Genomic DNA, 16,443 nt, shown 5'->3' with positions numbered 1-16,443 from the left:
GAAGTTGGCCTTCCATTTCCTGCAATTGGTCAAAAAGCAACTGCTTCTCTTCCCTCATGGAATTCAACTGCTCTTGAAGTCTAGAGCTCTTTCTTTCATCCTCATACATTTCTCTCACCATATTCATCATGATGAAAAATTCTTGCTTCAAGCCTTCATCAAAAAATCTTGTGAAGGAGGATGACTTTGAGAACTCACTTATGGAAGTTGTCATTATAAAAATGAACAAAAGAGCTTCAGCCAACTCAAACAACAAGTAGTTTGCAGAATAATAAAGCAGTCAATCTTCAACACTGCTTAAGACACCTTTCAAGCTACACAATCAAGCTAGTGATGTCAGTCAAGCAAACCTAGTGCTCTGATACCATCTGATCTGAAAATGGAATGTACTTGTTTAAGGGTGCAAGGTATCCATTTCCAATAATTTCAATTGTGAGCTATACACTCCAAGTGACCTCTGAAAATGTGAAAACTTATTATTTCTTATACAGAGATAGACTGTAGGGGCATGCACCGGACATGTCACCTCTAAAGAGAGGATGAGTTCCATAGGCTACCTGGCCCTCTACAGGCTCTGCCTAAATAAATAACAAAGTAAACACTTAGAAGTCTTTGACATACACATACTTGAAATTTAATGTCTTGGGGAATCAGACAAATAACTTTTTGTAGCTAAATAGGTGATTATGTGTGTATGCAAGTTATGTATATTTGTTGTTTAATACTTTATATCAGTTTTGTTTAGCATATCATCTTCAGCAAATAAAGACATCAAAATGATAAAGCAGTTCACCCCTTTTGGGCTACATCTGCTGGACCAAGCCTCTCCAACTAGGCTTGTCCTCTTGTATTAAAAATGCTACAAAGGCTAATACAAGAATATGAACGTCTCGAAAGACAGATCTAACTGTAAATACAGAATCAGAAGATAGGAATTAGCTAAACATGCTCTTTCCCAAACACTAAACAGTGAAATTGTACCTTCTACAGTACTTTCCCCAATTGGCCCTTGTGGCCCTTTAAACTTGCATGGAGAATTTAGAGGTGAAGATGACCTCAATTGGTTCTGAAACCTCTGCCATTAGACTCAGAAGGTCGAAAATAGCAGACATAGGCTTTTGAATCACCAAAAATGGATGAACATAGCCCCCAAACAGCTCAAGCACTGAAATGGCCCTAGTGGCCCTAAAAGCTTCCCTGAAGCTAAACAGTGAGAAGAATGCCTCAACAGGAAAAAAGAGCTGTAGAAATGGATTCAGAATGCTGAAAAACTTTAGGAATGACCTTCGTTCCACATTCACTGGTTGCACAATTCCCAATGCAGCTCCCAAACTGATTTGGCCCTAGTGGCTCCTGGAACTTCCACGAAGCAAAAACACCTGCAAACGACCTCAGATGGCTGTGAAACCTATGCCAATGGCTTCAGAAGGTCGAAGAGACCCAAAATCAAAAAAAAATTCGTCCAAAACCGCCTTTCCTAGCCAAAGTTATGGCCATTTAAAGTTTCTCCAGTCTGTCCCTAGAAAAACTCCAGCTAACTGTAGTTGGAGGCCAGATAAGCCCGCCAATTTTGGCGGGACTGCCCAAATTTGGCGTTCCGCCAAAAACTCCGCCAACTTAACTACAGTTATAATAAATACATCTGAACGGATTTGTGGGGCGGCGGTTAGGCGTCTCGGATTTAGTGCCAACGGTTAGGGTTAAGCCCACGGTCCAAGGGCGGAGGTCACGTGGTATGGGGGCTGGCCTTAGGGGCTGGCCCCCTTCATTTCCCGCCCAAACCAAATTTTAAACTCATATAGAGTTTCCGCCGCTTTTCAAATAAGACCTGCAGTGGTGGCGGGTTGGTAAGGCTTTGTATTTGTTCAGAGCAGGTCATGGGTTCAAACCACAACCCAACCAAAATTTTAACATGTGCTTCCAACAGACATTTGCTGACGTCACCCAGGCCACGTGGCGGCCTCTGGGCCTGCCACATGGCAACCTGTGATTGGCTGCCCAAAAAGGAATATTCTTTTTTAAATTTTTTTTTGAAAAATTCAAAAATTAAGGGTTATTGTGCGATTTTGTTTTTGGCATAAATTTCTCATACGGCGACCGTTTTTCGAACTGTTTGCGGTGCCAAAATCAGGAGAACGAGCTCTATCCGGTCATTCAGGCTCGAACTAGTTCTGAGCATTTTAATTTTTGACCATTTTATGACACTTAGGACATGAGCTCCTGATCACTCTGACACCCCCTGCGATGGTTTGAAAAGGGTGAGGAAGGGTTTCGTTATAAATGTGAGTTTTCGATCCAACAATCGAAAATATTCCCTTTATCGCCCATTCCAAGGGGTGACCCCCTCATAAACCTCGCACATGTTACCTTGTAGGAATCACACATGATGGCTTTGTTGTTTGAATGTGAGGGGATCCACCCAGAACCTACACGTCTTTTATGTGACACTGATGGGGACCATTAGAGCAAGTGGCATGACAAGTTGTTATTGGTGTCGGAGCATAGAGACAAGGCCCATTGCATACAGGCAACAGAGCATATAATACGCCAAGGTAATGTATGGTTAAGTGGTGTTATATATATGTATATATATATATAATGAAACCATAGATTTCTAAGTCGTTATGTTCAAATGAAAAGGAAAGAAGACATAATCCTAAGTTAATGAATTAAAGTCCGTAAGAGAATTTTGATAAGGAGGAATGTCTAACGAAAGAAAATTATCCCATTCTTCTGACAAATGAAAAGAGGAATTGGATTATTAAGTAGCAGCCATCCCACTGGGCCAAGAGGTGGGGTGGTTGTTACAGATGAGTCACGAGCTACAGATATTGCACGATACAATAAATGCCCAATCAAATGGTGGCTTGAAAACTATGGGTATTGAAATTGAGAATTGCAGTACTACACATCTCAGCCTCTAATTAGTCACCATTTCTCATCGCCTTATTTGATCCGATATAGATGAGCTAGAATAGCATGTTAGGCTTTTGAAGGACAAGACTAAGACCATTAAGTAGGTAAACACTAGAATGGAAGATTATCGAATGTGTGCTTCTAAGGTACATGAATCTTACAAGTCTCTAGTCAAACAAGTGTACCCATGCCTTTATATATTGCAGAGAATTTTAGTCGAGTTGCTACCACTTTTGTAAATGGCTAAAGAATGAGATAATAAACTTCAAGGAGTATTGAATTCCATAAACCAGCTGGAGAAATGGCCCAAGGAGTACCCTCAGGCACTGCCAAAGCTCCCTAGAATTAGCTTGCAAGAACTGACATATAATTCCATTGTTGTGAACCAAGATCTAAGAATATAGGATAAGCTAGAAAAATAAATCTCTATAGTTGTAGCACAATATAAACAACATTGCTCCTCGCGTGAGAGAATAATCAAGAAGAAAAAGCTACCAACTATTAGGGCCTCAAGGAGAGGCCAAACTAGATGAAGAAGTAAACAAAGAACTATATGAGTTTCTAAATGCTAAATAGTTTTCCTTTAGAGTCTTCACCAACCCTACTAAATTCAATCTCAGGGAACACCTTATGGAGCCCATCCCACTAAGCAGTAGGCAATACTAAATTATTTCTTAGTCTCCTTGATGAAAGAAGTATTGGTTCTCTCTTAGAATACCTTAGAGTACCATGTCATAATGGGGAGTCTATTACCCAATAAAATTAAAATGGTTAAATCATACTATGAAATATTCCTATCCTATATTCAAGAAGTCGTCAAGGTCTCGGGTGAGGATCCAATCCCATTGTAGCAATTGTTAGCTTGTTTGCCAAGAGTTTTACACATGGAAGACATATGGCTCTTATCTCTTCACAATTTTTGCTTAAATTTAGATATGGTATATTTTCAGTGCTAACAATATTTTATAAAGTAATCTCTCTCTTTGTCTGTTCTCCAATGCTTTATTCATGACTTAGCATATTTATGCCAACCCCTTTTACCTCATTAGTGGATATCATTAAAATTTGAAGTAATAGAAGGAAAACTAGTATCTTTCATTTTAATTAGATTGTACTTATAAATTAGAAATGTAATCATAAGAAGATGAAAGGTGAAATAAGATGTGTTGTGGTAATACTTAGAAGATTATCATAACAAATCATATTTTTTCTCAATTTTTTTTAAAATTATTATGATTTCAAATGCCACATTTGTTAGTGTATAGAAAGGCACCCCAATAAAAGAGATATGTTAATATGCAATTGACATATCATCATCATCATCATAAAAATAAGAATCTATTATCAACTATAATAAAAAAAATTTAAATATCCTTTTAATTAAAATATTTTTATATTAACTTTTACACATAATTTAAAATACTTTTATACCAATATATATATATATATATATATATATATATATATATATATATATATAAGTATAGTTATTAAAAAATAATTGAAAGTAAAACCATTTTCACTTAAACTATATATGATTTTCTTATTTCAATTTCAGCAATGTTCCATCTGTATTTATCATAATATTAATAAAAGACATTTTAAAAAAATATATTAAAAAAATTCAATATTAATTAAAAAAAATATTCATTTTAAATACAATATTTTAATACAATTTTATATTTATATATAAAAATTAATTAAAAATGAAAAATTTATTATGCTGAAATATTTTAATGGTGTATTCTTTTTTAAGAATGAAAGAGATATAATTCCTTCCATATTGAAGTGACACTTTGACAACTAAATTTTGTATCATAATATTATAAATAAAAATATTAAAATCTTATAGATAATTATTTAATTAGATATAATATTTAAAAAATATTTAATTTTTAAAAACTTAATCTTTTTATTTAATAAAATTTAAATTTAAACAAATTTAAATATATATCAATAATAAAATGAAATAAAAAAGTTTTTTTTTTTCACTCTCTCAAAAAACAAAACATATAACACTAAAAATGAAAGAGGAAAGAGATTCAAAATTCACTTTATATGTTAGATTGATTATTCAAATTGGTGTGTCTATTTTGGATTAGGGTTTTATAATTTTAATTTAATTATCAATAATTATTAGATAGATAGATGGTAAGGGTTTAACCTCGAGGGAATGTTCTAGAATATTCATAGTAGTATATCCAAATCAAAGAATGAGATTTATCTCCAAAGTAGTTATCTGTTTGTTTTGTCTTCTAATTAAATTGATTAATTACAAAATTGTCATATGAACAAGTCTCATATGAAATGAATTATGGTTTTTTTTATATGTGGTATTGAAAAGTTATGGTATCAATCTATAGCATTGTAACAAAGCCTATTTACAAATCAAGGATCTTGGTGGCAATCTGGGAGTAAATCTTGATGGTTAAGAATCTTGTTCCACGTTTTTTTAAAATATTTAAAAAAAACATAAGACAAGATTCTTAACCATCAAAATTTACTCACTTTAGCATCAAATATATATATATAGATAAAGCTTTGATACTTTATTAGTAAGTAAGATCATTGAGGTAGTATGAATCCCATGGAGTTGAAGTAATCAGAGTTATGTAAAGCTTAGGCATATAACCTAATTAAGCATACAAGTTATGTTCCAATAAGGAGCTTAGATTAAGCTAAACAAGAGTTATGGAGTTAATTACATGTATCCATTTATTATTGTAATAACATGTGCTATAATTTAATTAGTTTTTATGATTTTTTTGAGAAAAGTGGCTTATGGGGGTGTAGAGTAGACAGTGGTAGGGTGTATTATTAAGCCACTCCTTGATGTGAATATCACTTATTTGTTATCACAAATCCAGCTATGTCAAGGGTTGGTGTGGTGGCCCTAGTTATGTGTTATCCCCAGATAACTTTAACCACTTAAATGCCCCTAGATCATGATTTCTCAAACCAAAATTTAAACATGTAGTCATCTCAAAACTCACACAACTTAGCATATAAAAAAAAAAATTAAAAACTTAAAATGTATAATAAAATAAGTATTTTAATACTTATTATAAATTATTTAAATCAATATTTACCAATTATTTTATTTATATAACTTTATCAATTATATTATATTTTAAAAAAATATCTGATAATAAAAAAACCCAAAATGCCACACTATAAAAAAAATATATATATATACATCTAATAATAAAAAAACCCAAAATACCACACTAAATAACTATCTGGACTCCTACCCTTTTACGAAACAAAAGAGACAATGAATTTGCTTCACACCTTCATTAGCATAATTTTAAGTTGATATGATCGACTGGTTTATTTTGAAGTGCGTGCTAGATGACTCACACTGATCATTATCCGTGAAAATCGTTATCAGTGAAAATCATCTTAATGCTTCGTACTTTCCATTTAGGTAATTTTCGTTCCTAATAATATGGGCCTGGAGTATGCCCTAAAACTGTTTCTGCTTGGCTAAGAGCTCGTCTTCCTCGGACGTAAGGAAACAGGTTAACGGCCCAAGACCCAGAGGCATCTGGCAGGAGTGAAAGTCTGCTCCCTTACGGACCACCAGCGGGTTATTTCAGGTGGCGTGGTTTTCCTTGATAACAGTGATGTGTCAACTGACATTCGCGGATAGCAGCCAGAGATGGTTGTCCTCAATGTTGGTTTGACAAACTGAGTTTGATAGGTTTTTCCACCTTTTGAAAAAAAAAAATAATGACTTAATATTCCTTCACTCATTTTTTCAAATAAGATACTGCTGTTTGATTATTTTTATTATTTAATATATATAACCGGTTGTGCATTATCCATTTGTCTCCTCTTTTGGCCATTTCCTCGTTTCAATGTGGGTCCTACTGGCAAAAAGAAATTCTTACTCTTCTTCTGTTTATATTGCCTTTGCTCTTTCACATGGTCACATTTCGTTGATCCACAGCCATAAATACATGCTCCGCTCAAACCATTTTCCCTTTCATTTCTTCAAACATTTTCTCTGCTACCTGCTGCTCTAGGAGTTCAGTGCTGCCCATGTCATTTTTGCATTTTTCCCTTGTAATCATATGGTCTGTTCATGTACTTTGGGTTGTATTTAGATTTAGATTTAGATTTTGATTTTGAGTTGGATAAATTTAGGACTTAAATATATAGCTTTGGGTAGCTTTTCTGCAGGGTGGATTTGAAGGTCCACACGGCCTACTTATAGCAACCAAAGGCCTTCAATTCTGATGTAGGAAAGTTTGGTTTAATCTTGATAGTCCAATATATTGAGGTTAATTGAATGCTATCATTGCAGTAGCTGTTATCAATACAATCAACTGGTCTGTAAGTAACATAGCATGTGTGTATGAGTCAGATTCTAAATTGAGCAGCCAAAGATCCTATTTATGTTCACTTTTCTTCAGAAGCTATTCGGTATGGTGTTTCTGTTCCGTTGCTGTATATGCTTTTGGGTTTCTGGTACAAGTCTTTTCTCGTTTTTCACCATTCCTGTGTATAGCTATAGGGTTGTCTCTTTTGGGTTTCCTTGAAAACTCCCAAACTTTTGTCTCTGCCATCATTTCAGGGCTTTATATATTTCCTGTTGAATCGGGTATATGTTACCATCTCCAATTCAAATTGATTCATCACAGACGGCAAAAGGAGCTGTAACACATCAACTGCTGTAACATTTTTATTAATGGAGCGGACAGTTATCATCGCGCAAGGATCTCAAAGCTTTAGCCCTGTTTCGCCCTCTTTGACAGGGCTGCAGTCAAATCAGATGCTTGCTTCTCATTCAACCCAAATGGACATTCCCGAAAATTCTGTCCTCCCAATCCATCCAGTAGAATTCAGTGGAGAAATATATGACATGGGCAGTACCCAATACAACAATAAGAACTTTGCTGCTCATCTGAATGTTTCTGGGGCCAAAACTATAGTGCCCACAAAGAAATCAGTGCGTGAGTCTGTGGACAAGAGGTGCCCAACTCAGAATTCATTGTATTCCCCTGGAGCCAGTGGGGAGGGCATCTCCCAATCTCGGAGCATTTTAGCGTCTGATGAAGCAGAGGATCAGCAAGGGATAGACGTGAGGAAGCAGAGAAGGATGATGTCTAACAGAGAATCAGCAAGGAGGTCCAGGCTCCGGAAACAGCATCACTTTGACGAGCTGAGGACTCAGGTGGCTCATCTGAGAGCAGAGAACGGGCAGATACTGGACCAATTCAATATCGCTTCACAGCATTATGCTCACATAATAGAAGAGAATGGCGTCCTGAGATCGCAAGCACTGGAACTGAGTCGCAAGCTCCAGAGATTACACGACATGATAAATGCCCATTCCCATGGTGTCTTTAAAACTATGGGTATTGAAACAGGGAATTGCAGTGCTGCACATCTAAGCACCGAATCAGGCACCATTGCTTATTCCTTCATCCCTTCCGATTTCTTGTTCTGAGCCCAAATTCAATGTGTACATTGTGAAATACTTCCTACTGTTTATCGTATTAGCTCTCAGTAGTGTAATGCTTTCTCCTTTCATTTTACAGAATGGGGTTTTTCAGCTGTTGAGTGGTATTTGGCAAATGTAAAAATAGGGTAAATTCGGCGGAGTCAACTGGAGTAGGGTAAACCATGTCATGGATTGTTTAAAGAGTTTCGCTGGGTTATCATTCATTTAGCTTACCCTGCTCAAAGTTTCGAGTTGGCTCTCGGCATATAGATGGTGGTATGTTCAACTTAGCAAAAAGTTGATGTATATTTTTAAAAATAATAATAACTAGCAATTGTCCCAAAAGGTGCAAAGAGAGGTTGATAGATTTTTTAAATTGGAAAAATGGTATAAAATTTGGAAAAATGATACAATATGTATACCCTTATACCATATATATTGACAAATTTAAATTTCATATAGATATTGTAAAAAATGATATTTTAGTTTTATGAATGTTTATTATATGTAATAAGTTGTGTGCATATATATATATATATATATATATATATATATATATCTTATTTATTGATAAAACTAGAAACAATAATTTATATACTTACAACAAAATATTAAAAATAGAGAATATTAGAAACCACCATTTAAATCATTTTAATATTAAAAATAGAGAATGTTAAAAATCACCATTTAAATTCAATTAAAATAATTAGACTATATTATTAATTAATATTTTTTTAAATTGATTAAAATTTATTTATAATTGTTTTTAAATGTATATCTTGATTGCAGTTTGTCCTCATCAAACTCCTCCATCACAAAACTATAATATATCATCATTATTGATATAGTTAAAATTACTGCTTACTTATTTTCAATTATATATATCATAATTACTAAAAAAAAAAAACACTTTAAAGACTCTTATATTATAGCAATTGCAGTGGCTGTTTTTAGAAATGCTATTCATTATAAAAGTTCACACTTGTTTTTAGAAATCTTGTTCATTATAAAAGTTCATACACCTTGAAACTTCATTGTTATCTATGTTTACACACCTTGAAACTCCGTTGTTGTTTAATTGAAACGAACTTCTTTGCAATTTCATTCTAGCAATTTCATCCTAGATTGCTTTTCAATGTTTTGGTACTAATATTTCTTAGTAACATTAAGATATTTTCAGAAAGATAAAACGAATTTTTGCAATTACATCCTATATTGCTTTCCAATTCCATCCTGGATTGCTTTCCAATATTTTGGTACAGTAATTATATTTCCTAGTAACATTATCGTATTTTTCAAAAGTTATTCAATGCTTGTGCTCAAGATATTTAAATGCTATTCAATGCTTCTACTCAGGATATTTATAGTTTTGTTGCAGCCATATTTTTCAAAAGCTATTCAATGCTTGTGCTCAAGATATTTAAAAGCTATTCAATGCTTCTACTCAGGATATTATGATGTCTTAGTATAGATTACCTGTATATTTGCAGCATAAATTATAATGTTATTTTGTTTATTTATTGTGGATTCCTGGAACATTATAATCTTTATCAGACAGGTTGGAAATGAGATTTGAAGTGGTGGTTCTAATTTCATCTTAGATTGCTTTTCAATGTTCTGGTACTAATATTTCTTAGTAACATTAAGATATTTTCAGAAAGATAAAATGACTTTTTGCAATTACATCCTATATTGCTTTCCAATTCCATCCTGGATTGCTTTCCAACAGGTTGGAAATGAGATTTGAAGTGGTGGTTCTAATTTCATCTTAGATTGCTTTTCAATGTTCTGGTACTAATATTTCTTAGTAACATTAAGATATTTTCAGAAAGATAAAATGACTTTTTGCAATTACATCCTATATTGCTTTCCAATTCCATCCTGGATTGCTTTCCAATATTTTGGTACAGTAATTATATTTCCTAGTAACATTATCGTATTTTTCAAAAGTTATTCAATGCTTGTGCTCAAGATATTTAAATGCTATTCAATGCTTCTACTCAGGATATTATGATGTCTTAGTATAGATTACCTGCATATTTGCAGCATAAATTATAATGTTATTTTGTTTATTTATTGTGGATTCCTGGAACATTATAATCTTTATCGGACAGGTTGGAAATGAGATTTGAAGTGGTGGTTCTAAACTTGTATAGATTACCTGTATATATATCCTAAAAATCAGGATTTTCACAGTTTTATCTTAGTAATGCACATGCAATTAATAGGAACAAATATATTAATGGATTACCACAATTCACATATTTTGGTGATAATTTATTTAGGATGTTGTATGCATAACTATAAGACAAATCTTCCCAAATCTTGACAAAAATTCACATATTTTGATGATAATTCATTTAGAATGTTATATGCATAACTATAAGACAAATCTTCCCAAATCTTCCACACCTTCAATGTATCTTTACACTTTTAAAAACAATTAGTCTAACGAGGCAGAGGAGTTGCCCGGAAAGTTATGGAAATTCCGGTTTTATTTAGAGAAAATTTGGCAAATTTTTTTGTAAATCCAAGTTATAGTTGTTAAACTTCAAAATTTTAGCTGTCCTAGATGTTTTTGATGGTGCTGAATCCATTTCCACCATCAAAAACACCATTTCCACCATCAAAAATACGAACTGCCTCTACAATATTTTTTGAAATTTTTTCCCCTGAATTCCAGCCACTTTTTGACCGTGCGGGCAATTCTTCCGTCTCGTTAGACAACTCCAAGTTTTACTATTTTGAATTTGAATTATACCCTAACATACACATCGACGTATACCACAAGGTGCTTGACGTTAAAACATATTTATCTAATACTATCAGTAATAAAGTATTTGCTTAAAATTAACTTAACCTTTTGCATTCAATTTATTAAGCTCTACAAATTTGAATTATAGTCATCGAGGAAGGTACACGTGACTAAAACATATTATAACTATTAAAGTGCGAGGTTTGCACAGTTCCTTTACAAATGAGCAAGTCAACGAACATGTAAAGCGGGGAGACGTGAGATAAATGAATGAAGATTTCGAAATTAAAATATGAAAAATTAGGCATTCGAATTTAAAATTTAAGCGGAACTTTTGTAAGATATTGAATTATATTTTCCCACGCAAAAAGTTAAAAGCATAGTAAACCCCAAGGGGACGGAAAACTGGGGTGGTTCAAGAAACTCTGCAAGCTAAAAGTTGAATATATAGTGGATTTTCTGGATTCTAAAGTCGCCGCCTAGGATAATAATCTGCAGAATGCGGGGATATTGTTAAGGAGGAGGAGACTTCTCGTGGTTCAGTTCAGCGGTTCCCGGATTTGAAACGTTTTAAGTTTTACCTCACAGCTGAAGCCCAGCGTCTTATCAAACCATAAACTCTATAATACAATACATTGCAATTCAGGAAAAGTTGTTTTTCAATATTAAAATATGAAAATGCCCAATACATCAAAGAAGATTGTCATAAAGACTCTTTTAACAAAAACTTGTCAAGAATCATTGAGATTAGGAAATATACTATATTTGTGGACGAGAAAGCGCCTTCCGTCGGCTATGTTCTTGGTAACGCCGTAACCGTCCTGCAGGCAGTGGCCGAGCTCTCGCAAGGCGTCCACGCGAAATGCTGACCTGGCGCAGAGGGCTACCCCGGCTTTGAGATCCTTGTCTTTCTTTGTGCCTCCGCTGCCGTTGAATTGAATGATGGCTAAGGAGTGTAGGGCTGCGGAGTATGATGAAATGGCGGCCTTGGCCATCAATGACGCTCCGCCGCCTCGGTTTTCAAGACAGTAGAATCGGATCTGCACATGAAGGGGGATTAAATTAAGGCGGCTCTCTGGAATCGTAAGCGTTTACACGAAAGTAATCTCATGGGCTACTACGCGGACTTTTATTTGTTTATTCCACTGCCGGCTGTGGCTTTGACAGAGTAAGTTTGCTTTATTGGTGAACATGGATGGAAGGAATAAAGCTAAAAGGGGGTAAAGAATCGGCGCGCTTACCATGCCCAGAGTGTAGTAGGCTTCGATGTTTCCTGCTTCGGCGCATCGTTTCATAAAATTGTGCGCACCGCTTGACCAGCTGGAAGCTTTGACGGCGAATGAGCAGGTTGAAGCGGTGGATAATACTAGTGGATGCAGGCCTAGAGTATTGAATCTCTTACATCTGCGTAAAGAAAACGAAATCCGTAAATATCAAATTTGAACAAGAAACAAGGCAAGTCAATGCAATGCAGAGTATTGAAGAAAATGATGAGATGAAAGTGAGAACCTAAGATGCTTAATACTAACCAGTCCCTGCCAAAAGCCAGGGAAGAAGAACAGCAACAACAATTCGCAGGGAAAAGACAGTGAAAATATCAAACAACAATTCGCAGGGGAAAAAGCAGTGAAAATATCTTCAAGAGTGACATAAAAGAATGGGAAAAAGCAGTAAGGCAACTCAATTGATATTTGGAAAAAGCAATCACACTTCAAATCAATGGTTGAAAGTGTCTCCTGTGATCCAACGGAGCAGGATAAAAGTGTTGACGATTGTTGATGCATAAGAAGGCCTATCGGCCTAAATATAAATACAAATTTTTGTTTCAGTTAACATAAAATTTTAGTGATGAGAGATGTATCATGAAGTGTGTTTTGGTGTTTATTATGGATTGATACTAATCGGTCTTTATGAATTGTGTTTATTATGGATTGATGCTAATGGATCCTTACCCATTATTTAATTTATATGGTTGTGTTATTTATAATAATTTATTCCATATTATTTTTAGTTCACTTGGGGCAGCTCAATTAGTAATTGGTGTATTAAAATAATGAAGACCGAGGCTAGTAGACTATGAACACTTATAGAAGCAATGATATCATAAGAGGGGAAAGGTAAGGGGGCCTAAGGGATTTCTTTGTTGTTTCTCTATTTCTCCTACTTTATCGTGTTCATCTTATTAAAACTATGAGTAGTAGAAAAAACTAATTCCTAGAGTCATGTCATCACTCCTATATTTCAAGAAGGTGTCTCCCCTACATTCTTGGAACAAGAAGAAGTGGTGGGGGAACTTCTTGTGAGGAAATTATGCATGAGAAATGTGAATAAGGGAAACTAGACTAGGAAAAAAGGGTGAGTAAGTTCTAGAGCAAAGAAGGGAAAAAAGTGAAGTGCCATGAACATATAAACAATATTAGCTATGAAATTAAGTAGAAATACTTATGGAAAGAGCTAGAAAACGAGGATAATATGCAAAAAGTTTTGTGACATCAGCTAGACCTTTTTATGCCTTCTGTGAAAACACAAGAAGAAGAGATTTCTAAGGGATTGAGAAGAAAAGAAATAAGCTCTTTTGTGTAATGAGAGGCAAGTAATGTGGGTGTTTGTAGCTGCTATGTTCTTTGCAAAACTTAGTAGTGGAAGCTATATTGGTTCAATCCATTGTACATTGAACTAAGAGTCATCATACCTACTTTGCTCCGGTGGTGTCATTGCCTACCCACGGGGTGGAGTTCTTTAGTGACCTACTTCCAATTGGGTGGAAATCACTCAGATTCCTTGGTTTTACTAGTCATCTACTATGCATTCAAATAAATCTTTTATTTTTTTCTACAATTTCATTATTTATTTGCATTTGTTTAAAAAAAATTCTCATTGAGGGAAAAATAATTAAAAGTTTATGAGGTTCATATAAAATATATATAATAATTGTCAATTAGGTTTATCTTAGGTGGTTTGGAGAATGATTGGGATTCTCCCCACCCAAGTTCAATTCCCGAAAGTGACATAATGAGCTTTGATGTAATGGCTTTGGACCTTGTTGTTGAGAATGAATAGTTCCTCAAGCACTGGAACATGTATATTCCTTATATGTAATATAAAGGAATTTTCCACGTGAGAAAAATAAAAAATTATATAATCGCTATAGTTCCAATATGAAACTATGTTAAGATTATTTTTCTCTATAAATTTATGCACTGTAAGTACTAGAAAACACATAGTGAATTCTTGATCTTTAGCTTGCCAACCTCGATTTCTCTACATGTTTAGGTTACGTTCACAATCAATAGTGTTATCCTCATCAATAACTAAAATGTAATAACGTATATTAGTTTTTGTAGGTTCTATTATTTGTAACCCTAGTGTTATCTTTCTTAATCATGTAAGCAAGAACACGAAATGTTCAATTGAGAAAAATGGTGTATTACATACAAAATTGGTTACACTAGGGTGGAAAAAATGGTACTTAGTTAGCCCCAAAGGTTAGCTCAATTGGTCGAGTTCCTGTCACTAAAGGTCGAGTTTTCATCGCTAAAGCATCTTGCTAATGGGAGGTCACGGGGTCAATTCTCCTCAACACCCTCGAGGTTAGGCTCTACTAATAAGCTAGCAGGAATGATTGCTTTGATTGGATATGCCTAGATATTTCATCCAAAAAAAAATAATGGTACTTTAGCTAATGAAATTAGTTTGTGACTCTCTTTCTATCCATATTGACTTTGGTGTAAATAAGGAATATCCCATATCCTTTATTTTGTTTGAACTCAATGTTTATGACACAAACTTGCTTTCACATGAACTTTTCTTTGGAAGATTTTGGATGTTATTTGTACTCTCAAAGCCCTTAGAATCTTGACAAGTTTGATAAAGAAAATTTTTCCACAATATGTAAATAACTTCAAAAAAATACAGGAATTGGAAATGCTTAGTTCAAGTTCCTTATCACATCGGTCAGTGGGGCATGACTGGGAGCTCAGCCACAAAGGGGTTTAAGTGTGGAGTTCCTAAAATGAATTGGACTTAACTTTAGTGAATGTAGTTCCTTCATTTCCCTAGTGGTCGATGACCGATTAACAAATTTTTCAAATGACATTGCTTTTGCAGTTCATGTCAATCGAAGTCTAAAGTTCACCGATCAAACCGATTAAAGGTGTAAGGTTTATTTTTTGGTTACCTTGGTGGCCCGGTTGTTCCAAAAAGTTCCCCTAGTGGCTAGCTAATAGGAATGTCTATTAATATAACCTAATTAACTAGAGACCATTGGTTGACATATTTGGAAGTTTGGAGGTCCAGAAATGATTTAAATTATGTTTTTATTAGAAACCTAGATTCAAACGCTAGTAGGGAAGGACATGTGGAAACACATAATTTATACTATGACATGGCAAGAAGGACAAATTAGGATGATGTAGCATGCCAAAGTGGCACATTGACATGGAAAGAAAATAATGTTGAGCCTATGTGGTGGGATGATGTGGAATTGATAAAGTGGAATTTGAAAATCCAACATTTTAGGAAAATGGTCGGATTTGGATGTGTCTAACAAAATATGGATCGGATTTGTTAATTGTCATTGCCATGAATTGTTCTCATTGTCTAACAAATCTGGAATCTGGAAATCCAAATTTTTGGAAAAGTGTCCCTTTAAAAAATTTCTTGGATTCAAATGTTTTTGATAAAATTCAGATTGGATTATGTCAAAAATCATTACCATCTAATAATTCACATCATATGTTGGAAATCAGTTTTGGAGTCTATCAAATTGGAAATCCATATTTTTGAAGAATATTTCCATTAGGTTTTTCTCAGATCCGGACCTATTAATTTCCTTTATGTCAGCTATTCGAGTCATTTAATAGAAATCATATTCAAATTCTAATAATATTGAGATTTGGCTTTTTGTAGAAAAGACCTTTTGGGGATTACGTTAGGTAGCTCATGTGTCCACCCTATGTAGGTGGCACAATGCGGTAGCGACATGTAGATGAAGGAATGCCATGTGTCAAGCATGTATCATGTGACATGGAAAAATGCAATGACGATATGTGGATGGGTCATCACGTGTCAATTGTTGACAAGGAATAATTCGGTGAAACTTATGAGGGCCATAACTTGGTGTCTAAAATTCAGAGTTTGACAAAATTTATATCCTTAGAAATATCTTGAAAATCATAACATGATTGTGATATTAGATAAGAAGTTAAAGTGATTGAAATAAGAAGAATGTTAATAACAAATATTTATAGAGTAAATTAATAGGTCAGAATTTTAAACAGAACATTAAGACATTATTAAGAAATTACATATCAAATTTTGATTA

General features: G+C 34.2%; 2 protein-coding genes across 2 annotated transcripts; one reads left to right on the top strand and one right to left on the bottom strand.

Annotated features, from left to right (window-relative positions):
- Positions 1-7,019: 7,019 nt before the first annotated feature.
- LOC149178355 (uncharacterized) lies at positions 7,020-8,661 on the top strand. The gene has a single exon (XM_089423628.1). It carries the CDS (start codon positions 7,610-7,612, stop codon positions 8,369-8,371), a length of 762 nt encoding a protein of 253 aa, XP_089279754.1. The 5' UTR covers positions 7,020-7,609; the 3' UTR covers positions 8,372-8,661.
- Positions 8,662-11,629: 2,968 nt separating this feature from the next.
- LOC149178354 (F-box protein At1g67340-like) lies at positions 11,630-12,496 on the bottom strand. The gene is made up of 2 exons (XM_089423627.1): positions 12,362-12,496; positions 11,630-12,160 (listed from the first exon to the last, which is right to left on the bottom strand). Exons 1-2 carry the CDS (start codon positions 12,413-12,415, stop codon positions 11,852-11,854), a joined length of 363 nt encoding a protein of 120 aa, XP_089279753.1. The 5' UTR covers positions 12,416-12,496; the 3' UTR covers positions 11,630-11,851.
- Positions 12,497-16,443: the final 3,947 nt, after the last annotated feature.

This window comes from Pinus tabuliformis, chromosome 4_1 (assembly GCF_031772625.1).
Source record: "Pinus tabuliformis cultivar Carrire ecotype Pingquan chromosome 4_1, CPIR1, whole genome shotgun sequence".
NCBI classification, from domain to species: Eukaryota; Viridiplantae; Streptophyta; class Pinopsida; order Pinales; family Pinaceae; genus Pinus; species Pinus tabuliformis.
The sequence above is the reverse complement of the archived record's forward strand: the minus strand, read 5'-3'. Positions and strand labels throughout refer to the sequence as shown.

What these genes read in the sequence shown, in the direction of transcription:
- LOC149178354 (XM_089423627.1), bottom strand. Translation starts at nt 12,415, where the DNA reads ATGAAACGATGCGCCGAAGCAGGAAACATCGAAGCCTACTACACTCTG. An exon ending in CCTACTACACTCTGGGCATG is followed by an intron (nt 12,161 to 12,361) that starts GTAAGCGCGCCG and finishes CTTCATGTGCAG; the next exon opens with ATCCGATTCTACTGTCTTGA.
- LOC149178355 (XM_089423628.1), top strand. Translation starts at nt 7,610, where the DNA reads ATGGAGCGGACAGTTATCATCGCGCAAGGATCTCAAAGCTTTAGCCCT.